Here is a 25,080-nt window from a genome sequence, read left to right as displayed (position 1 = left end):
GAAGATGTAACCAAAGAAAATAAACAAAATGACAATAATACATAAATTACAACAGACTACTAGCAGTTAACTGACATGCCAGCTCCAGACTTCAATTAAACTGACTGAAAGATTATGATTTCATCATATGAACATCAGGCACAATCCTTCCCGTTAGGGGTTTAGTATCATACCATCATAACATATATGAGAAGAACATAACCCGTGTCATGCCAACAACTGTTTTTAGAATAAATGTGTTTAGTTCCGACGCAAAGACCTTATCAGTGACTCAATATTAACGCCAAAATATGCAATCTTTAATGATTTGACAACAGTATCGTAATTATATCCCTTCTTAATAAGTCTATTCAAAGGGTTTGTAAGTTCCTGAGGTGAATACTGACACCTTTGAGCTTTATAAAGAATATTTCCATAAAAAATTGGATGTGAAATACCTGAACGTATAAAAAGTCTGCAAGTTGAGCTATATTTACGATGCCAACAAAGACTAGATTAACAGTTATTGTTAATGGTGAGTACATTGACCTTATAAACAACATGTCAACACAGACTGGATAACAGTCATTGTTAATGGTGAGTACAGTGATCTTATAAACAACATGTCAACACAGACTAGATTAACAGTCATTGTTAATGGTGATCGAGTACAGTGACCTTATAAAAAACATGTTAACACAGACTAGATTAACAGTTATTGTTAATGGTGAGTACAGTGACCTTATAAACAACATGTCAACATAGACTAGATAACAGTCATTGTTAATGGTGAGTACAGTGACCTTATAGACAACATGTCAACATAGACTAGATTAACAGTCATTGTTAATGGTGAGTACAGTGATCTTATAAACAACATGTCAACACAGACTAGATTAACAGTCATTGTTAATGGTGATCGAGTACAGTGACCTTATAAAAAACATGTTAACACAGACTAGATTAACAGTTATTGTTAATGGTGAGTACAGTGACCTTATAAACAACATGTCAACATAGACTAGATAACAGTCATTGTCAGTGGTGAGTACAGTGACCTTATAGACAACATGTCAACATAGACTAGATAACAGTCATTGTCAGTGGTGAGTACAGTGACCTTATAGACAACATGTCAACATAGACTAGATAACAGTCATTGTCAGTGGTGAGTACAGTGACCTTATAGACAACATGTCAACACAGACTAGATAACAGTCAAAGACTATTTACTGTTGTTAATGATGAGTACACTATTATATCTCACATAGTGATATGATCATTCTTATGTTGTACTGTTATACCACTGTCCCAGGTAAAGGGGTGGGTTGGGATCCCGCTAACATGTTTAACCAAGCTACATTATTTATGTATGTGCCTGTCCCAAGTCAGGAGCCTGTACATTCAGTGGTTGTCGTTTGTTTATGTGTTACATATTTGTTTTCAGTTCATTTTTTTTCATAAATAAGGCCATTAGTTTTCTGGTTTGAATTGTTTTACATTGTCTTATCAGGGCCTTTTATAGCTGACTATGCGGTATGGGCTTTAGTTTAAACATATTTATTTATAGTGGATTGGGAAACAAGTTTTGCAACTTATATTAATCCCTTTCCACTTTGCGGGTGCGAGTGCTGCCTTGTAGCGGCATTAGCCTACTCTTTTTTTCGAAATCTACAAGGGTGTCTTTAACGTGCAAGAGATATGGCTCTCTCTTAACACGGGTCAGCCATTTATCGTCCCCGTCCGACGGACTATCATCGTTTCCTCAAGACCATACTCGCGAATGGTGTCAAGGGAGAGCCGAAAATTGAATCGAACCAGGAACCCTCGTGTTAATAGTCCGATGCACTAACCACTACACCACGGCTCTCATGGTATGGGCTTTGCTTTGTTGAAGGCCGTACGGTGACCTATAGTTGTTAATGTCTGTGTCATTTTGGTCTTTTGTGGATAGTTGTCTCATTGGCAATCATACCACATCTTCTTTTTTATATAGTCTGTAGATATAGGAAGATGTGGTGTGAGTGCCAATGAGACAACTCTCCATCCAAGTAACAATTTAAAGATATAAACATGTGAAAGCTCTCTCACAGGCAAACAACCGGAAATATATAAGGGCATACACTACAAGCATGGGGACACATTCTACTGCATCCACACAGCACAAGTAACAAACCCTGCAGTAAAAAGATATAGGAAGATGTGGTGTGAGTGCCAATGAGACAACTCTCCATCCAAGTAACAATATAAAGATATAAACATGTGAAAGCTCTCTCACAGGCAAACAACCAATAACTGAAATGTATAAGGGCATACACTACAAGCATGGGGACACATGGCAGGTTTTAATAGTTTATTGCCTCATTTGTAAGGTCAATTGCTCTGTGTTTAGTTTTTTGTTATTTTGATCTGTTTTTTTTAAGATGTCTAATACTATAAACAATAGGTCCACTATATTTGGTGTATTGAATGATTGTAAGGTGTATACAGGTATCACATTCTGGTAATTATTTGCGCATTAGCACTGAGTCAACCAGAGTTGGATGAATCAAGTAGGCCCATATGTTTTAATAGGGCCTTCCCCATTGGCATGATTTTTATTTCTATCAATATTAAAGCAATGGTCAGTAACTCAGACAAGCCATTTCAGTGTGTGGACTCTTGTCGTAATAAGGTGTGTTTCTTAGATACTATATATGGTATGATTGTATGTGCCTGTCTGAGAGGGTTCATTTGACAATTGCATGAATAATTGATAATGTAAACTGTTTGTGATGGTTGTAGTAATTAACCTTTATATTAAAGAGGACAATACATCTTTTGTATTTTTGGTGGTGAATAATTGTCTTATAGCATGTATAGTCAAAAATGACCTTCTTATCTGATATCAATAAGACTATATATAATCTTAGTTTTGATGATTTACAGAAATGAAATAATCACATCTCATCAGTACCATTTGATAAGGTGCTATAGTAAGCCTATCAAATACTAGCACTGTTACTATATATGTGTGTTCCTTTAAATTACAGCTTGACCATTTGTTTACAGGACCCTTTTGATATATTATACTGTACTTTATATACATATTAATTAGTGTTGTCAACGGTTAACCGGTTAACCGGTCGAACGACCGAATACCGAATACCAAAAACGCTAACCGGTTAACCGGACTTTTTTTTTAAATTTTGATAGTTTTGATATAAATTTGCATGGAAATCATTAAATAGCTTTGTTTTATTTAAAAATTGTCGTCGTGGTTATTAATTTGACAGATCACTGATTGTACAGTATATTGATTGCTATTGTTGATCCTACATACATAAAATTAATTAGAGCTCGGGACAGGACCATAAAGAAACATGATTGGTAAATATGTTTTTTTAACAATAACTTTAAATCAGAGATGCGATTAAATTTTATTAATTAGTTCATTATTTCGTTTTTGATCTAATATTGTGTAAACCAACATCTAAATGTGTAACCTCCGTAGTGCAAGGTTAAGTCTTTCTTTAAACGAAATGCTACCTTAAAAATTGTAAAATGCGAGCTAATGTGAATCTACTCAAAGTATACGTGATAGTTCAAGCAAACAAAATAAACAAACAGGTTGAATGTTGAGCTATAGTTATTAATTTCTGTGTCATTTTGGTCTCTTGTGGAGAATTGTTTCATTGGCAGTCATACCATATCTTCTTTTTTTTTTTATAATTAATCATTTCAAATTGAAACACTCCAAATTATTTTCGAAGACAACAAAATTAAACAATGATCGGTTTCAGACAAATTCAATTCTACGAGCTCAAGACGTTTTTTTATATTTTTCAATCTGAAGTTGGTACACATGCTATTATAGTTGATACGGTGTATTTGTTTATTAAAAACCAAACTTCTCCAGCTTCCTCACAGACAAGCCTTATAATGCCAAAGGACAAACTTCAATTCTTTAATCGTAGTATTATGACTTGGATAAAATATTATTAATGTATTTATCTGAATTACAGATGATTCAGAAGGCCATGGTGTTAAGCCAAAGGAAAAACTTGTCAAAGAATGGAAAAACAACTTACAAACAGAACTGCTGACAGATGCAATTTTTGATATTATGAAAGATTACAAAAGTCTCACATCTTACCATTTTGACAAATAGAATATCAAAAGCTGTAGCTTTTCTGCTATCAAAACAAAAAATAAAACTACTAAGTAATGGAACCTGTTTTCTTGTCTATGGATTTTCCATAAAATCATACATTGTTCCCAGAGAAGACTCTTTCACAATATTGTAACCACCCATAGAAGCAATTTTGAGACTGGAATACATATTTGATGTGTTGCTTTATGATAACCAAATATAGATGATGAGACTAATTGATAATAGTGGATATGATTATGGCTACAACATTTCCATGTCAATGATTTGTGTGTTTTTCCACTTGTTTTTCTAGCAAGAGACCAACTGTTTATCGTTGAAAATAGGACAGAAAACAAATAATGTCATAGATTAAAATTGTCTCCAGAGACTTTTTTTTAATAAACCACTTTTGAGAAATGTTTTTATATTTTTCATGTAATATTCCTATTAGGACATTGTGTAGCTATGTATTTAATGATAACAATTATATTGGTAGTCTTTTCTTATTTATTTCACTGTAATATATAAAAATAACAATAGGTGAATGATCTTTGTTTGATAAGAAAACTAGTTATCTTGTGATCAGTTTGCAGCAAGTTAAACTCAAGTCTTCAATATGATGAAGAAGTAAAAAGAAATCTCTCATGTTTCATATTCCAGGAACTTGTCACATCTTTGCAATAGGTCTATCATTGTATTCTGTTTGGCTTCATTGGTCATTAGACGTCTGTTTATGGCTTCTAGTTTATGTTCAAGTTTGGTATTTTGCTCTATTATAACATGTAACAACTTAATAATCTTGTCTTCATCAGGAAAACTAGAACCTGGATACATTGTTGTAGTTGGTTGTGTTTGTGTAAGTGATGTTGGTGGTACTGAGGTAGAAACTGATGGTCTGGTTGTTGATTCAGATGGTGCAGTTCTAGAGGTAGAAACTGATGGTCTGGTTGTTGATTCAGATGGTGCAGTTCTAGAGGTAGAAACTGATGGTCTGGTTGTTGATTCAGATGGTGCTGTTCTAGAGGTAGACACTGATGGTCTGGCTGTTGATTCAGATGGTGCAGTTCTAGAGGTAGACGCTGATGGTCTGGTTGTTGATTCAGATGATGCAGTTTTGGAGAGTGGTACTATTCTGGAGGTTTTGGATTGCCTCTGAAATAAAGTAAAATTGTTTTTTAAGTCTATAAATGAGGGGAAAAGTAGTTATGAGATTGATATCTTAATAGCATCTCTTATTACAATGATCTTATGCCACTCAATATGATAAATCTTTGCTCAACCGCATTTAAATGTTTGAATCCTTTTTGAAGTTCATACAAATCATGTGATTTAATCATTTATGCCAATAAAAAGAAGATCTGGTATGACTGCTATGACACAACTAACCTACATAAATCTAATACTGTAGAATTTAGCAGGCTAGCTATAGGTCAACATACAGCCTTCAACAATGAAAAAATCACATTGCGCAAATCCAGTTACAAAAAGGCTTTGATATGACAAGTTTAAAACTAGGGAAATCGAAGGTCCTGATTTATGTTCAAAACAGTATGATTTACAGAAACAATCAACAACTTCTGAATTGAGAAGGAAGAATTATCAAATTAAGTGTATATAATCACAACTTTTGCCAAGTCCTAGTTTTTTTAATCAACTTTGTGTATCTACTGTCTGATTATCCTGTCTGCCAACCAAAATAGTTGCCATGGGCCAAATTAGAGGATAGGGGTAAAGTGCAACTTTATCGTTTATTTTGAGAATTAGTATTAATAGAAATAATTTGATGTGTAAAATATATTCAGAATGTTGAGCTCTATCTATAAACATTAAGTCATAACAGTCAAAAGGAGTTATTTTCCTTATAATTATGATGAATTTACATATTTTTGTCTATTAACTTGAAAACTTTTATAGATAGCTAGAAACTTTATAGAAGCACTTTCGATCTGTCTGACAAGATCCATATTTAGTCAACTAATAATTGACCTTTTATGATCGTTTTTAACATTTTTCTGAAAACTATAATTGATAAATAGAAACGTTTAAAATGAATATTTATCAGCAGGATGAATGCTACAAATATACCAACACGACCTAACATATCAGTTAACTCTATAGTGTTATTTCTGTTTCATGATTTTAACTAAAAAGTTACTATTGATGAAGATGCAGGTGAGTGGCACATGCTCTTTAGAGCCTCTTGTTTTCATTATTATTCTGTGGAGTTTTCTAACATTACCATGACTTGTAGAAACCAGGAACTTGGTGATGGATGAACATTAGGTTATCAAAAGAATTGTCAGATATATAATGAATATAAAGATAAATGTGTGTGAGATATGGGTTAATGGGACGCATAACAACACTCAATTTCAGATTTGTAATGTTATGGTAAAACTCACCATTGGTGTATTTGTTGTCCTTTTCCTCTTGGCAGGACGTCTGGTGGTAGGTAGGCTCGAGGAATATGGCTGCCCTGTATGTTGAGTTGGTGGTTTTGTTGATGCTTCACGTGATGACTCTGATGTCTCTCTACTGGTTTTCATTTGAATCATCTCGGTCTCTGTCCCAGATCCAATAACAACAGCAGTGGCAACTTTGTCTCCTGGTTCCATACTGTACCTGATAGGAGGCCATGTTTTGAATCTAAAAAATGAAAACATATAATGCATCATTTTATACATATCTGCTACAAATATTACACCAGTATAAATCTAATGTTTTTAACACCCCCTTTTTTTAAACTTTTGTCCATCTGTACGTCAGTCTGTCTATCCGTCTGGACGGCGTAACATGTCGCGCTGTAACTTGAGAATGACTTATCAAAATTTCATGAAACTTATTATAGTTGTTTCTTATGACGGTCAAATGATCTGTATACTTTTTGGTGAAAATAAGATTAAAACTTTTTGAGTTACAGCACTTTGTAACTAAAACAGGGGTATGTTTTTTTCACATGTCGCACTGTATATCAAAAACTATATTGATTATTGCTTAAAACTTTACACAATTCTTAGTTATATTAATTTTAAGATCAGTATACTTTTTGGTGATGATTCAAAATTTAATTTTTGAGTTATTGAGTATTTTGAAAAAAAGGGGCAGGGGTTTTTTACATGTCGCACTGTATCTCAAAAACGATTTATGATTATTGCTTGAAACTTTACACACTTCTTTGTTTTATTAATGATATATTGCCCAATTTTTAACAATTCTCATTATGGAAAGAGTTGTTATATATTTCCTGACTATAAGCATGTATAGAACAGTTTCCAAAATAAGATGTATTGCTAATCCCCCTTAATATTTATCAATATACCATTATGTTTAAAGTTTGAAGCAGCTAACAAGTGGTAAACATTTTTAAACCAAAAACATGTACATCATTCTAAAGCGAAGCTTATGATTTTGTATTGCAACAGTCCAAAGACTAGTTTACATTGGTCAAAGGAACTGATGTTAACTGTTGATGAATAATAATTGTACTAAGCTCATTTTCAAATTTGGACCGAACGACACGAAAGCGGTAAAATGGTTAAAATAAGAGCAGAACAAATTAATATAGCTGACCGAAAAAAAACCAACCGCCAATAACTTATTGATTACAGGCCGTAGGCAGGGGAGAATTAATTAGCTATCAATTTTCCTAATAAGTTTAAAATACGATTTGATAACTGATTATTGCAACTGAATAACTTTTCCTGATTATAAACAAAACACGGTCCATCAAAATGCCAAGTTTATGACATAATACAATAGATGTATTTTTTTTAAATAAACGATATGGCTTCAATTACACGAATTTACTATAGTTTAAAATACATGTTGATAGTTTGTCTATACAGAGCTATCAACCATTAGTTCCAACCCACAATTATCTTTTAGAACATAAATGAAAATTAAAAAAATCCCACCTGCGCTTTCTCAATGAAATTTTTACAGTGTGTTGTACTACTTTTGGGACAAATTATATCAAATTATAGAAAACTTCATCGCTTCTAACTCAAAATATGGACAATTTTGTGATTAGGGTGTCTAGAAATCTTTTGACAGCTTCCGAAGTGCTAATTTTTAACCTTTTCCAGCTGGACCAAATCACTACTTTCCTGTAAAATTCTGAACCCAAATTTTTGTACAGTGTAATTTCACCCCCCTACTTACAATTTGAGGCATTAAACATGGAGAAATAAATTTGGAAGGGGTATAAAAATTAATGGCAATTAACCCACTGTTAACACTAAGGACTATATTCGTAAAAAAGAACGTGAAATGTTATCGAAGATTACACTTTTTAACATTCATTGATTTTATAAATTATTCAAAATCATTTTCCATGCAATATTAATGATTTTTTTTTTAAACCTCCTTGAAACAATTGCAATTTCTTGAAAAAAGTCCCAGAACATTTGATAATTTCCTAGTGAGAATATCAAAACAAAGATAAAGAAATCAACACAAGCAAGGATTTAAAGCTTACTATATACTCAGTTATATTGTATACTTATTGTGTATTTGTCACAAACTTATTGTTCAAAGTTTATAAAGCAATACTCATTTGAAATAAATTGAATGCAAGTTCAAAAATTAAATAAGGCAAATCACATATTTTACTGATTTTTATATGGATTATTTTCCTACATGAATTTTATTTCCGCTTTGATGGGATGAAAAAAACTTGTATTTTTATGTATGAGGGTATGGATGGGGGGGGGGGTCTGTTATTCTGTAAACATTTAATTTTCACCCCATTTTTCTCTAATCTTTAAAAAAATAACCCCTTTTTTCTCTAATCTTCCAAAAATTAACCCTTTTATTCTCTAATCTTCTATTTTTTGGCTCATTATTCTCTAATCTTCATTTTTTAAGGGCATTATTCTTTAATCATTTAACCCCATCCAAACCCTCATGTATTACTTACCACATCCAAAACGCCTACATAGATATAGGAAGATGTGACGTGAGTGCCAATGAGACAACTCTCCATCCAAATAACAATTTAAAAATTAAACCATTATAGGTTAAAGTACGGCCTTCAACACGGAGCCTTGGCTCACACCGAACAACAACCTATAAAGGGCCCCAAAATTACTAGTGTAAAACCATTCAAACGGGAAAACCAACGGTCTAATCTCTATAAACAAAACGAGAAACACGTATATATTACATAAACAAACGACAAATACTGTACATCAGATTCCTGACTTAGGACAGGTGCAAACATTTGCAGCGGGATTAAACGTTTTAATGGATCCAAACCTTCTCCCTTTTTCTGAAACAATAGCATAACATCACAACATAGAAAAACATACAATAAAATATCAATTGGCAGACTTAACTCAATCAAAAAACGTATGATTACACAATGAACGAATAAATTTGATCTGCGATATCTGAATACAAATGCACAGTAAATTAAATATAAGAGACAAACATTCATGACCAAAAAGCTAACAAACAAATTCAAACACACTGAAAAATATTTAACCAATCAATGTTCACTTTAGAAACCGTTTTTTATAATCTTGAAGTTTATACAAATGTTGTAAGAATAAGTGAAAAATTGAAGATATTACAAAAAATCAAAGCTGGTGTACAGACAAGATCCATATAAATAAAAAAATAACAAAAAAGCATTATAAACAGTATCAACAGGTCGAATTAACAAGAAAATACGATTTGAGAGTACTCGCAGTTACTGACAGCTAGTTAAAAGCCAAAACCAATTAATAGTAAAAAATCAGAGACTAAAATCGACTAAAACACATACCAGGGATTTAGTATTTTAACGTCATTAATAGTCAAAGAAGACATAACTTGTGCAATGCCAAAAATAAATGTTTCGGCAGGTAGTAGTATAGTGAAGAGCGACTTCTATAGAAATAAAAGTTAACGTGTCTGTGTCTCTATACATCTCGCCTCAAAAGATAATGAAATTTAGTTATGTTTTAATTTGCTAATGACAAAATCAATATTAGTGCCAATGTGAACTATATTCAGAGATCTAATTACAATATTGGTACGATAACCCTTACTTATAAGTGTGTTTAAAGGTTCGATGAGTTTACAAGGATCACATAGTGATTTCCTCGCTTTAAGTACAATATTACCATAAAATTTAGAATGTGAAATACCATTTTTAATAAGCTTTCTACAGGTATAGCCAAATTTACTTATCAAATCTTTGTATCTATGAAAGAATTTAGTAAAAGTTTTAAGTAATTTATGGTATCGAAATCCCTGACACAACAATTTACCAGTGATGCATTGATTACGTTCGTTAAATTCTATGACATCAGAACACACACGGGCAAACTGAACGAGTTGCGATATATAAACACCGTATGATGGAGCCAACGGCACATCGCCGTCTAAAAAAGGAAAATTAACAATAGGAAATGAAAAATCGTCTCTTTTGTCGTAAATTTTAGTGTGAAGTTTCCCGTTTGAAATTGAAATGTCTAAATCTAGAAAAGGACAACTGCAGCTGTTTATGTTAGATTTAGATAAAGTATTTTTTTCGTTTGGGTAAATTTCTGAAGTATATTTAGAGAACTCTGGATTATTCAACGAAAAAATATCATCCAGATAACGGTAGGTATTTTTGAATGTATCAACCAAATGTAACAATGATGGGTCTTTACTGAGTTTGGTCATAAACTGAGATTCATAGCAATATAGAAATAAATCTGCTATTAAAGGGGCACAGTTTGTGCCCATAGGAATACCTACTACCTGACGATACACTTTATCGCCGAAACGTACATAAATGTTATCAAGCAGAAAGTTTAAAGCTTCAATCATATCCTCACATTTCCAGTAAGTGTATCTAGCATACTTTCCTTTTTCGTTACAGAAAAAGGCCTTAAACGAGTTACAGCAAATAAAATTACAATGAAATTTTTCGAAAGACCATTTTATCAAATACGAAAACTTTTTCTTTATAAGATTGTGTGGAAGTGTAGTGTACAGAGTAGAAAAATCATAACTGTCAACAGAATTGTAACTGAGGACCATTGAAAGCATGTATTTTATCTAAAACCTCTAAAGAATTTTTAACACTCCAAAAATAATTAATACCATTATTTTTATAAGCTTTATTACAAAAGTTAATAACCAGATCTTTGATAGTAGTAAGGGAGGTGGTTAGAAGCACTGATAGATTGGTAGTAGAACACTTACTCGAAGCGGAGATGAAACGGAATTTAAATGTTTTTTTGTGTAATTTCGGTAACCAGTACATGGTAGGGACTTTCAAATGTTCGGAAGATGCTTTAAGCTGGGCAGTGGCAGTGGTATGCTTGTTAACGATTTGACTCTCTGTGGTACGCACTGACCTGAATGTAGAGGAATTGATAATTTCGTTTTGAAGAACTTTCGTGTAGTATATGCGTCACACCACCACTACATTATTTGGTGCCTTGTCTGCCGGTACGAACACAAACCGCTCTGCGAGTACCTTGAGTTTGTTTTTTTAATTCTAGAAATGGGTATATCATGGTTCCTATTATTAATTTCAGAATTGTTTTCTAAATGAGATATTCGAATATCAACAGTATTCATAATTTTATTCAAATATAACTGTCTAAAGATTTTTTATCGGATTTTCCACGTTTGCACCAATTTTTACAATAGGCAGACAGAGCGTCTTTAATGACCTGACGACACTGTTTCCAATCTATTGTAGATGGAGGACGGTATTTCGGTCCTTTCTTGAGAAAAGTTATGACTTCACGGTCATCGACTATGTTGAGGTCTCCTGTGATAACATGACCATAGGGAACATTTTTAAAACTAGATGTTTCGCAATCTCAAGTGGAAGGAACATTATTTTCTATATTGACGTCTGTTGTAATTGACGTATAATTGAAAATCAAATTTCTGCTCGTTTTTTTATAAGAATACGAAATAATGGGTTGTTCTATATTATCAAAATATGGAGGTATTAAGCTATAGACAGAAGAGTCATTGAATATGCTAGACAAATTAATAAAATCAATACCTCTATTTATATATTTTAATTTGAGAAAATGTCGTTTATGATTTTCAGGTTTATCAATAATAGGAAAAAGCCTGTGATGACAAAAGGCTGTAATAATACGGGTGTATTCATAAAATGGGCTAAAAAAAGAAATTTTATCACACTCCAGAAAAATAGCATATAATTTACTTATAGGTATCTGACCCAGTTTGCATAATACTTGATGTCTGCCATTATTCTTTATTATAGATAACAGATCAGCAAGTGTATAATTTATACGATGTTTAATACGTTGATTGGCTTTGCGGTTCTTGCGTTTACCATGAGACCTATTATGTCAATTTTATAGGATTCAAAAAGATAAAGCCTGACATTTTTAAGTTTTAAAGAGAGTAAAAGACATTTGTTTCAATTCTACGTTTTAGTTTTCAACAAAGGGTTTTGATATTTGTATCAGAGAAAAAAAAATGTGTTTATCAAGAACTGAGACTACTATAACACATTATAGTAGTCTCAGTCAAGAATTACATATAATATTTCAGTATCATTAAGAAACTTGATTATTTACTTGTAACTCATGCTATTCCCTACATTAATAAAAATAATAAACATAAGTAAAGTTTGAAATTCTTAGAATCAGTCGATCATTTTGAAAGATTGAATTGAAAAAAAGTGTTGTTAGAAAATGTAAGTGGGTTTTATAACACGCGAACCGTCACAGCTATAGTTAACAACTATTCGACCAAGAATAAATTCAGCAAACCTGGTCATTTTTAAAAACAGACGCATTGCATTACAATTAGTTTACATTATGTGTAAAGTATATGTACAAACCTACAGAAATCTCTGTTCTTACTTGGTAAGTTTTGCTTCCTGTATATTCCACAAGATAATGTGTTGGTGTTTTGGTCAGAATGCTGAGCTCACGAGTTTTGTGAAATACTGATACAAGTTGGATGTTTTTGAATCTTTATAAACCTGGTTTGTCAGTAAGATTTGACAGGTTCATCCGAATATAATAAAACAATACATAAAGCAAGGATTGATAATTAGTGAAATGTTTGTATATTTGAAGGTACATGTCATGGTGGTCATAGTATATTGTACGGCAGTGTCAAGTATAACAATTTATGGCTTTAATTGGCCAGATGACCGAGACAGTTTTCTGAGATGAAATGAAATGAAAAAGTAACTAAAGCGAAATACTTTGTACAGCACTTTAATTTTTTTTATTTGTTTGTTTCGTATGCAATGCATTGATTGTTTTTTTGGTTTGAGAGATAACAAATTTAATTTCGCATGAACGGACCAAATGACTGTATACCCAACCTTCAAAATAAGACAAGTTGATGCCGGAAAATTTAATATCTGATTCGATTAATCCGTAAACAGTGAAACACACAATAGAATAAGAGCTTAAGACAAACAAACACATTTCATTCGTAGTTCTTACAACAGATTTAGAACTATCTTTCACATAAAACGGATAATCTATTTTTCATTTGATTTCGCAATTGTAGTTTTATTTTATTTGTTCTTCTGTAAGTGCAAACCTGAGGCTATTATACTAATATATTATGTCCCATGGCAAGCGTGTTTTTTAGGGATACTTTTATTGCATAAATTAAATAATCGAATTCACAATATTTCTTTTGAAAGATTTGTGTCACGAAAGTCTCAGATTGGCCGTCACATACGGTTGTAATGACTAAAGGTCTGAAACGTAGATACATTTAATAATGTCAGACTAAAAGTCACAGTACAAAATGTCGCAGGCAAAAAGTCACTGGACATAAAATAGTCACAATTAAGTTTTGAGATTATTTTTCCTATTGTATATCCTAAAGTTGCATAATTAAAAACTATAAACGGAAAGAAAGTCACAGGACAAAAAGCCATAAAGCACACTTTAAAGTTCTTAAAACCAGAGGATTTATGGAAAATTTATGATTTACAACTGTATTTTTTAAATTTCCTTCTTAATATTTTAATTTGTTAGACAGTCAATATATATTGGTTTTAATTACATATATGGCACAAGTTTTCACAAATTTCGATTACTTGTCCTGTGAATTTTTCTTTGCATCAGAGACATATATAACTGATTAATATGTGTTTGCCTTCATGAACATATAATGACATTTTCCTTTCATGCGTGATGTTGGCCATATCTTTATCAATGGCTGCATTTCTTTCTTCCACAAACGATGCAAACGGCTAATCGCGCACATGTTTTAAACGAGGTATTTGTTTCTACGTTGGTCAAGCGTCTGTTTACCAACAAGATGTGCATGCATTATTGAAAGTTCAAACAGGGTCAGTAAACAATTTGAAAATTGTAAGGTTTCGCGGAACCAGTATCTCGCCTTCTTTTGCTGTTAGTCGCAGGCTCAACAAAAATGGGAAACAAATATTAAATTTTTCCTCCTGAAACTATCGTTTGAAAAGTATTGTAAGAAGCTTCTGTCCAAATCTCGTTAAAATCCAGGATGGTTTATGAAATCTTATAAATGTTTTAGAAAAAAATGCAGAGTGTATGTAATATTAACTGGGGAAAAACGAAGTCCATTTATAAGAAATATGTGAAAAAGGATTTTTTTTTTACAAACATAACTTATGGGTATTATCTTATAATCATAAACAAGCTTCTGTTCAAGTTTAGTAGAAATCCAGGATAAGTTAAGAAAGTTATCAAAATGTGAAGAACTTTAACACATAGTGAATATGTGTGGACGCTACTGACGACAGAATGGTTTGCTATGTCTCGCTTTTGCGGCAATAGTCGCAGTTTCGACAAAAAGAAACAGAATGACAACATTGAAAGTAAAACAAAAGGGATAGACCAATTAGTTGACTTATATACAATCCACAAACAGATGATTCTTATACAAGTAAAAACGATGATAAAATATTCTTTCAGGTTTATAAGCTTAAGTTTGGAGGTCTTGAAAAAACTCATATAAAAGAGAAACACAGAAATATGAAATGTGACTCTTAACACCATCAAAGTGTATAAATTTGTTTGTGAAGAATGTCAGCTTCATCGCAATAGTCTGACAAAAGAAGTCTTAAATAAACCTTTTTTGTAAAAGGAATTTAACTTGTGTCATTGGGCAAGTATGCCTGATGGAGATTTAGATTTAAAGAAACTATGAGATTTAAAGAACTATCAAGATTATTCAACCAAATTTGGCATTATCGAATGTCTATCAGCAAAAAGAGGTGTCGAAGTTGCCTTCAAATTTCTCACAATTTAATGCATTTCTCTAAAGTGGATTGATAGCATTGTCTTGTATGCTGAAAAATACAACCATATTCCAGTTTTAGTTCACAAACACTAGATAGTATACACTTTTGATGTGCCTCATATTCCTTAATCCTTTATTAAGTTAGCCCTAAAATACATACCCTTTTACTTTCTTATTTGGTATCTTGAATTATATCTTTTATTTTATAACAAAAATATCAAGTTAGTAATTAGCTGTAAAAATTACCAAAAAAAATCAGTGAATACCTAATTCGAATAATTCAAGCCCTTACCGTCTCCGATTCTATCCACATTTCGAGGGCTTGAATTCTTCGTGATCATTGGACGCGTCAATGAAGTGATCGATAGGGAGCGTAATATAACGACTGGATTATTCGGGTTAGTGAATACCAGTAATCACTGAAACAACTAGTAAATACATGTATACTAAATTGGCTAGTAATTACAGGTATTTACCGAAATGTTTAGTAATTACGTGTAATTCCTAATTTCACTTATTTATTGTAACATATGTACTTTCATTGATCTACAATACCTGTATCTTGGTAGTCTCTGACTGTTTATGACGTCTTTACATTCGTTCCGTTGCATGAAGTTGGATTGTACTGATTGATTAGAACTAGATTTGAAGTAGATGTCAGTATATGCTCTCTCAGACCGTACTTAGTGTCTTATTGTTGTTGGGATGTACAAGTACCCGGCCATGTCCACTCTATGTTTTGTAACGAGATGTATTTATGATACATAGATGAATTAAGCCAGTTTCAACTGATTTTAATAGTGAGTTCTTATGTTGTACTGCTAAACCACTGTCCGAGGTTAGGGTGCCACATTCTGTATTTAGTTGTGGTCGTTTGTTGCTTTGTTGCATATTTGGTTTTACAGTTTCATTTTTTAACATTTATTAGTCGTTAGTTTTCTCGTTTGAATTGTATTATATTTGTCATTTCGAGAGCTTTTGTAGCTGACAATGCGGTATGGGCTTTGCTCATGGGTGAAGGCCGTACGGTGACCTACAGTTGTTAATTTCTATGTCATTTTGGTCTCTTGTGGGAGTTGTCTCATTGGCAATCATACCACATCTTCTTTTTTTATATAAGGTCGCATGAAATGTATAAAGTTTAATTTGCATTTATAATATGAAAAAGGTTACATATGTTCCAATTCTCGAGCATCTCTTAACATTCAGAATTGACGGTTACCAATCGACGGCTGGGGAAAATGTTACAATGCTTTATAGAATGAAATATTGTTATTCTAGATCTCCATTTCTCGACGGATTTACATACGGATTCGATGTTTCTTGACGCTCAGTATAATATATAAGTATACCCAATAAAGAATGTGTCACATATACTTTGATTCGTGCTTTAGTCTATTAATATTTTGAACATTTTCTTTTTTTGATATCCTGCTTTAAATCGTGGCTTACCCTTGTCGAGGGCTGGAATAAGCTTATCAGAAAGAAAATAAGTCTACAAGTATTGCATCAGTTATAATGAATTGTTTTAGATTAAAAGTTGTTCACACATTTCGGATATACTAAGATTGATAACGGTATTAATCGTTAAAATTAAATACAAAAATGGTCAATTATTGTAGATTTTAATTCTTCACCAAACACTGCTCTTTTTTTTCAAATTATTGTTTGTAGTGGACATTACTTCGACTTATAAACAACGAATGATTTCATTTTATATTAAAAATATAACTATACTCTTTGAGGAAATTATAAGGGTGAATTGTTTGAAATTTAATTACACTAGGAAGGCATTTGATTAGTTTATTTTAAAACTCCTAGTATATATAGTCAGATCTGTACATATAGCACCCAGTACAATTACAAATATTTTTATTTCGTCATAAAACAGTTTTGATTTTTAACCAATATCAATTTAAATATCTGTAGTGATATTTCAAAAATTATTAAATTTTTCATTTTCTGTGATAAGACGGTGTATGATATATTATGGTTTAATCTCAGTGTATTAAGAATGTCAGTTTAATTTTAAAGCTTAGAAATGGACAATAAGTTGGTTTTCGTGTAATTGATGACATCTGTAGAAACTGATAACTTGGAAAACTTTCAATTTACAAGGATTAATATTCCTAAATCCTTGTTTTGTAAGATAAAGCTTAGTGCAAAACTTAAACGAACGTATTTGTCGTACAGTGTTAATGTCAATGGTCTACACTTCAGATTGAGAACTGGAAATGCTTTTGCATTTAAGGATATATATTGCTATTAGTCTCATTTCTGTTTCAAACCAAGCTTACCTAGGAGGAAGCATTAGTTGGTTAAAGTGGCCACATAGTAACAAGGTAGTATTTTTTTTTCTGATTTTTACTTCTGTTAAATTGGGTTTTGCACAAAAAAACCCGGTGATTATATTTTATACACGTATGAACAAAATGCACTAACACCGATTGTCTGCAGGAATTCTAAAGTCACTGTTAAACGTAACTACTGACCTGCTTTTAAATTATTTTCTGAAAATTATACAATTTCAAATGAGGACCAAGAGTACGTAATGCAAGAATATATAAATTGCGTTTTTTAATTGTACATATGACTAACATAATTTGTTGAAGTTATTTACTTGTGAAATATAAGAATTTAAACTTTCATAAAACTAATTAAGGGGATCAAATTTAAAATTTTCAAAGCAAAGATATTCTTCAGAAGATCTGGTCTCTTAAAAAGCAATGCCTGAAAAATAAACTCTCGGTCAATTTTGTCTCTGGTGGAGACTTATCTCTTTGGCAAATTTACCATATCTTTTTATTTTCATAGGCTAGGGTAATTCAAGGGGCGCACTACGTTTGCGCGCATTTGGGGATTAAAATGTTTTACGTTTGCGCGCAGCTTTTGATTACATTTGCGCGCATTTATCTTAGAGGTAAACTCAGGAAAAAACGGTATATAATGAAATATGAATAACATAAAATTTCATTAACTTTGAAAATATATTTTAATAATATATTATATTATATAAGACACAATATAAAGTGTGCATGACAAATTCTGTTATAACTTAAGGCATACATGTAACTTCATTGCGAATTTTTTTCAGGGTGATCAAGTACCCCGAATAGTGATCTCTTTAAAATTCGTAAATAATCTATTGAAAGTTAGATTGTAAAGTTTTGTCAAGTAACGAACATTTGAAGTTTTTTTTTATAGCAAATCGGGGGAGAAAATCATTAGTATATGATGCGTATTAAAATTTCCGAATAGATACAATATAATGCAACCGACTTATCCTGCTTGTATCCAACTTCTACCTCCTCGTGGGTGAGTGTAGGTGACTTAGTCTAACGGAAAGGGTACTTTTACTTAAAATAATTGAATAAATATATAGATAAATAAGAGTTATTGCCTAAGCTTACCTGAGTTTACCTGTCAAATAAATGCGCGCAATTGTAATGAAAAACTGCGCGCAAACGTAATGATTTTTGCGCGCAAATGTAATGGTAATGCGCGCAAACGTCATGCACCGAATTCAAGAAGGTCAAAATTTGCTTCGATAGAGTGCCAGTGTTATATATGTGTATTACATGTACATGTATATGATACGAAAACACAATGTTAATTTACATCGAATGATTGAAGGATTATACCCATCATCATCATCACCCAGTTTTAACTGAAGAAGAAGAAGCCAGACTTCATGGAGACAACAATCGATTTAAGACAGGGAAATTGTCAATTCTAGTAAATTAAGATCGGAGTCCCGAAGGCACCTTGCCGATTGGACGTCACGTAAAATGACAAATATCTTTAAAAAAATTCATTTTATTTCATATCAATCTCGTATCGTGTCGTCAAAATCGTAGCCTCATACATATTTTTTAAAGGTTTTTAGCGGATTCCAATGTGCAAAAGGTGACAATTTTGATTTATCTTTTTTTTTAGGTCCGATTTACTTATCGGTTAACATGGGAAAAGGGCACAGGCCCATGTGGCCAAAACTGTTCTTCTAGTAACTTGTACATAAAAGGAACCGTTCCGCCATCATTATCATCAATGCAATGGAAATGTATCTCCGGTTGTAATCCAGCAATGACTTTATCAGATATTAACACCATTTTAACATCATTTAGTGAACAGTCAGCAGACTGGGAACAAGGCGAAAATCATTTTTTTCACATGAATCCTGGAACAAACAGATATACTGTTCGGTATGTTTTAATTTTTTTAATTTGTGTTCAATTTTATTTGAACTAATTCCGTTACTTCATATTAACAGGTATAATACCACCATTGATTTTCCCATAATAGTTGAAGTTTGTTCAATTTGCACTTTTCAAAATGTCAGACTATTTTTTCCTGTGTACAAGCTTGTAACCATTTTTTCCAAATTCTTCATCTGGAACACCAAATGAAAAAGGCTTTGAAACACAAAAATATTTGTCTATGATACAGATGTGGTATGATTGCCAATGAGACAACTTTCCACAAGAGACCAAATGACACAGCTATAATTTACGGTGCAATGAGCATAGCAAGTCATTAAACGGCCCGAAATCCCAAATGTAAAACAACTCAAGCACAAGAGAAAACTAACGGCCTTTTCAATGTAAAAAAATATTTTCGTTCTTCTTGTACAGTTATTTGGTCGCTTTTAATGTTTTAAGCCATCGCATTATCAGTTTGTGTTTCTACATCTATGACCTTTTTTACGTTGAAATTAGAATTTACACATATTTTACCATTTATAAGTGTAACACAAAGTCGATAAGTGGACTAGAAAGTTTTTATCACTGTAGATAGTCCATATTTGTGAAGATGTTTTTCAAAAACAAACGACTATCACAATGAAGACAACAATGCCGATTATAATGATGAAGATGAAGATGATGATGATGATGATGATGCACCTAGGAAACTAAACAAATAGTTTTAAACACTCACATATACACAGTGGGAGCAATAATCAACAATTCTCATACTTTTCTGGTATAGGCTAGACAGTATTCCATGGGCAGTGCCAGCATCTGGTCCCGGAAGACTTGTTACAACAATAGATTTGAGGATACGGAATGATAGTACTTTACCAAACGCTAGTCCTGTGGCAGCAGTTCAACCTACAGTAGGGTAAGCATATTACTTACAAGTTACAACACACTTAAAATCAACCTACAGTAGGGTAAACATATTACTTACAACACACTTAAAATCAACCTACAGTAGGGTAAACATATTACTTACAACACACTTAAAATCAACCTACAGTAGGGTAAACATATTACTTACAATGCACTTAAAATCAACCTACAGTAGGGTAAACATATTACTTACAACACACTTAAAATCAACCTACAGTAGGGTAAACATATTTCTAACAACACACTTAAAATTAACCTACAGTAGGGTAAACATATTACTTACAACACACTTAAAATAAACCTACAGTAGGGTAAACATATTTCTTACAACACACTTAAAATCAACCTACAGTAGGGTAAACATATTACTTACAATACACTTAAAATCCACCTACTGAAGGGTAAACGTATTACTTAGAACACACTTAAAATCAAATAATGGGGAGTTGTCTATCTTAGTCAGTTAAGTAATAAAGTGCAAACTCTATTTTAAATGTGTAGTTAAATGAAAGCTTACTATCACTTACAAATTGCTGAAACACGACTTTATTATTATATTAGCCTTGTAAAACTGAAAAAAAAAATATATTGCGCAAGCCAGTATAAAAATTAATGCATAACAAAATGCAATAAACCTCAGTGTACAAACATACAAAATTGAAACAATTATAAAAGCCTATGAATAAAAAAACCCTAAACCGCCAACATTGTCCATCCCCTTAACGAATTCGGTATGTCCATATTGTAACAATTTGATTCAACAAATGTGATAAATAGGAGTAGTTGCAGATTTTCTTTTATAATCTTACATGAATGCTATTAGAAAATAGGAATGCAGCACTACGATCATGATAGCTTCATAACCTCAGAAAATTTTATACTAAAAATAAAATTAAAATATTATTACATAACTTGAATTGTTATAGAATTCCGTTCGGATGTCCGACAACAATAACATTACCAGTAGAAGATCCTGATGGTGATAATCTACAAGCAAGAGAAGCTTATCCAGATGAATGTGGAGGAGCCTGCACTTCACTTCCAAACTTCATATTAAAACCAGTATGTATAGGTTAAAGTAATCAATATCGAGTTTCGGATGGAGCAATCAAAAGGCAAAATAATCACAATTTTTTAGTCGACCACTCACATTAAAACTAAATTTGTTAGAATCCTAATGCAGTTTAGGATACTTTTTTCATTGTTAAAACCTTGTGAGGTAAAGTACTGTTAATGCATTATGAGGTAAAGTACTGTTTATGCATTATGAGGTAAAGTACTGTTAATGCAATATGAGGTAAAATACTGTTAATGCATTATGAGGTAAAATACTGTCAATGCATCATGAGGTTAAGTACTGTTAATGCATTATGAGGTAAAGTACTGTTAATGCATTATGAGGTAAAGTACTGTTAATGCATTATTATGAGATAAAGTACTGTTAATGCATCATGAATTAAGTTTGTATGTATGAATGTACTAGAATTCGGTTTTGAGTATCTGGATTTAGTGTACAAACAAAATTTTGTCGGATAATAATTCATTGATGTTGTCCTAGAAGGACGATTTTACCTTAACTATAGTTACTTTCGAAAACGCGACACAATGGCTGTAGTAATCGCGTAAGGAATTTGAAACCACTTATTAAATAATGGAGAAATTAAGAAAGGTACGTTATAAATAAGACCAGTGAGATGCTGTCACATTAAGGTATACAACATTCATGCATAAGCATATTTTTCAAGTAAAAAAGAGTTTTTTTTTAACTTATAAACTGAAGTCATCAGCTTTGTAGCTTCGTACACAGCCTGTTTTATCAGATAGAGGACTTAGAAAATTAATTTAGAGTTTTAGAATTTCGATTTTGATTATCGAATTTTGATTTTGAATAACACATTAAACACCCACCACAGAATTTAGGGAAAGTAATATTAACATTAAGACCAACACACTAACCAACAATAGAATACGGAATTTCCTGAATAAACTCAAATGTCTTCACTTCTGAAAAGGTAGTAAATACAAATGTGGAGTTAGCAACAGGTTCGTTATTCTATATTCAATATCCAACCAGCTGCTAGCAATACTGTTCGATATTCAAATTTAGTTGCAAATCATCGAAAATATTTTGATAACATTCAAAGAATGAATTTTAGAGTTAAGAGGTGTGAAAAGATACGAAGGAAATCGTTTAAAGTCCCCTTTCAACTACTAAGTATCGTAAATTCTCGTTGTCCTCAAATATAAATCCATATGTAAGTTGCATATTTGTGTAATATAGAATTCTAACATGTAATTTTATATATTATATTTAATCGGTCCCAGGTAGAATTTTAACCCTGTATGCTAACATTGCCTATGTGAAATTTTAAAATCGTGTGTATATACATTGAATGACTAATATATGTGACGTATAAATTTTGTGACGTCAGACACGCGAATCAATTAATGTCTTTGTAGATAAATGTTTTTGTGTTCTGTTAAATAATTCCTTTTAAAATTGTTACACGATGATGACTGCTGTACCCATATTATTATGTCTGTTAAGTTCACGCATCATTGTAAATAGAAATGAGACTGTCATCAAAGTGATAGGGCTAGCGCTATAAAACCAGGTTCAACCCACCATTTTCTACATTTCAAAATGCCTGTACTTAGTCAGGAATATAACAGGTCTTGTCCATTCGTTTTTTATGTGTTTTGTTATTTGATTTTGCCATGTGATTATGGACTTTCCGAATAGATTTTCCTCTAAGTTCAGTACTTTAGTGATTTTACTTTTCACTAGATATTTCTTCTTTCAGAAATATACTTATATTGATATTTCAAACTGTTTCTATTGGTTTTTGTTTTCGATTTAAGAAATACTATATAAAAAAGTACAGTGTTGATGTCGTTTTATTGATAAATATCTATGTTACATAAAAACAAATATGCAACTTACATAATCATTGATAAGGGTTGAAGACAATAAAACGATTTCCTTCGTAAATAGAGCAGCAAGTTGGATATTGAACATTGAATATCGAACTAAGAACACATTTTTGACATTAACAAATAGTGCATCAATTTTGTAAATAAACCCCCCAAACATCACATCTTTTAAACAAAATTTGATAACAAGATAATTGTAAAAAAGAAAATGTGGTATGATTGGCCAATTATTCATTTTTTTCGTTTTAATATAACTAAGTTTGTGAGTTACGAAGAACGTTTAGCATAAAGCAATTTTTGAATTTTTCGAAAAACTAAGTATTTTCTTAACACATGTATAGATTACCTAGGCCGTATTTGGCACAACTTTTTGCAATTTAGATTCTCATTGCTCTTCAGCTTTTTTGGCTTTTGTTTGGCTTATAAGTATTTTGATATGAGCGTCACTGATGAGTCTTACGTAGACGAAACGCGCGTCTGACGTACTAAATTATACTCCTGGTACCTTTGATAACTATTTACACCACTGGGTTGATGCCACTGCTGGTTGACGTTTCGTCCCCGAGTGTATCACCTGCCCAGTAGTCTACATTTCGATATTGAAATGAATATCAATAATGTGGTCATTTTCCTAAATTTCCTGTAAACAAATCTTTTTTTAATTTTTCGAAAAACTAAGGATTTTCTTAACACAGGTAGAGATGGCATGTGCTAAAAGGTGGAGTGGAGTATTGGAGTGTTAGAGTGGAGTCGTGGAGTGAAATATGCTTAACATATCCAAAAATCAATAAAAAAACAAACATTTATAATTGTTTCTTTTTTAATTGCAGCAGACAATGATGTTATATTTTTTAATTTGACATGTTTGATTAATCATCAAAGTTGGATTATGTTTTGGGTAGCAATTGAAATTTTGAAAGTGCAATTTTTTCCATAATTTTAAACAAAATTATTAATTTTACAGTAGCTATAGCCTTGTAAAAGTATAAAGAAGCCAAAAAACAACATTAAGATATATTTGAGGCCCCCTTGAAGGGTTTGTAGGACTATACAAGCCATCTTGCACGTAAAACCCCCATGGGCATTTTGAAAAGTTGGCAGGTATGTTTACAAATTGTGGTAGGTTAAGTCCCTAGTTAAAAAAATATTCCAAGCAAAATATGTTAGAATTTAACAAAGCCTAAAAAATCTTCTTGTGATAAAAAAATAAAATAAAATTATTAATACTTGTTTTGTCAATTGACAATGATATAATAAAATTAAATTGTCACTCAACATTTTTACTTTGATTTTATCTATGATTGCACTATTTAAAATAGCCTGTTTCTTCCAATTAAAAATAGACTAGGAAACTATATCTTGCCACCATCTCCTCTCCATAGAACACATAAAACTGTCATTACTATAATCTCAGAAATAAATAACTTTGATAGATGAAAAATGTTGTTGTTATTAATTAATTTGATAAAATAAACAGATGTTAAATCAGTACAAACCACACATTATATGTTCTGCATATTATGACAACAAAACAGATATAAATATATCAACAAATTTTATTGTAAAATGAAGACTTTATCTATTGTCCAAATCATTTAATGTTGAATTCCGAGCGATTCTAGTAAAAGGCAATGCTCATGTGATAAACTTTGCTTTATGTCATTATGGATTAAAATTCAA

At 31.9% G+C, this 25,080-nt stretch overlaps 3 protein-coding genes across 10 annotated transcripts in view; 2 read left to right on the top strand and 1 right to left on the bottom strand.

Annotated features, from left to right (window-relative positions):
- Nucleotides 1-4,530, top strand: part of LOC134691209 (centromere protein O-like) — a 33,868-nt gene extending 29,338 nt beyond the window's left edge. For all 5 annotated transcript variants that reach the window (XM_063551551.1, XM_063551548.1, XM_063551546.1 and 2 more), the window contains exon 6: nucleotides 3,984-4,530. In XM_063551551.1, the coding sequence (XP_063407621.1) occupies nucleotides 3,984-4,129 (146 nt within the window). In that variant the 3' untranslated portion in view covers nucleotides 4,130-4,530. The remainder of the gene's footprint in view (nucleotides 1-3,983) is intronic.
- Nucleotides 4,531-4,614: 84 nt separating this feature from the next.
- On the bottom strand, nucleotides 4,615-15,691 carry LOC134691210 (uncharacterized). 4 transcript variants are annotated; one of them, XM_063551555.1, is made up of 3 exons: nucleotides 15,630-15,691; nucleotides 6,514-6,757; nucleotides 4,615-5,263 (listed from the first exon to the last, which is right to left on the bottom strand). In XM_063551555.1, exons 2-3 carry the CDS (start codon nucleotides 6,724-6,726, stop codon nucleotides 4,754-4,756), a joined length of 723 nt encoding a protein of 240 aa, XP_063407625.1. In that variant the 5' UTR covers nucleotides 6,727-6,757; nucleotides 15,630-15,691; the 3' UTR covers nucleotides 4,615-4,753. The 4 variants fall into 4 exon arrangements, with proteins under 4 accessions (XP_063407625.1, XP_063407624.1, XP_063407622.1 ...); XM_063551554.1 differs by lacking the exon at nucleotides 15,630-15,691 and adding an exon at nucleotides 12,946-13,052; XM_063551552.1 differs by lacking the exon at nucleotides 15,630-15,691 and adding an exon at nucleotides 12,924-13,037.
- Nucleotides 15,692-17,527: 1,836 nt separating this feature from the next.
- Nucleotides 17,528-25,080, top strand: part of LOC134690092 (uncharacterized) — a 29,290-nt gene continuing 21,737 nt past the window's right edge. The window contains exons 1-4 of the mRNA XM_063550064.1: nucleotides 17,528-17,679; nucleotides 19,274-19,539; nucleotides 20,324-20,455; nucleotides 21,393-21,528. Coding sequence (XP_063406134.1) covers nucleotides 17,572-17,679; nucleotides 19,274-19,539; nucleotides 20,324-20,455; nucleotides 21,393-21,528 — 642 coding nt within the window. The 5' untranslated portion in view covers nucleotides 17,528-17,571. The remainder of the gene's footprint in view (nucleotides 17,680-19,273; nucleotides 19,540-20,323; nucleotides 20,456-21,392; nucleotides 21,529-25,080) is intronic.

This window comes from Mytilus trossulus, chromosome 11 (genome assembly GCF_036588685.1).
Source record: "Mytilus trossulus isolate FHL-02 chromosome 11, PNRI_Mtr1.1.1.hap1, whole genome shotgun sequence".
In the NCBI taxonomy this organism is placed as follows: Eukaryota; Metazoa; Mollusca; class Bivalvia; order Mytilida; family Mytilidae; genus Mytilus; species Mytilus trossulus.
The sequence above is the reverse complement of the archived record's forward strand: the minus strand, read 5'-3'. Positions and strand labels throughout refer to the sequence as shown.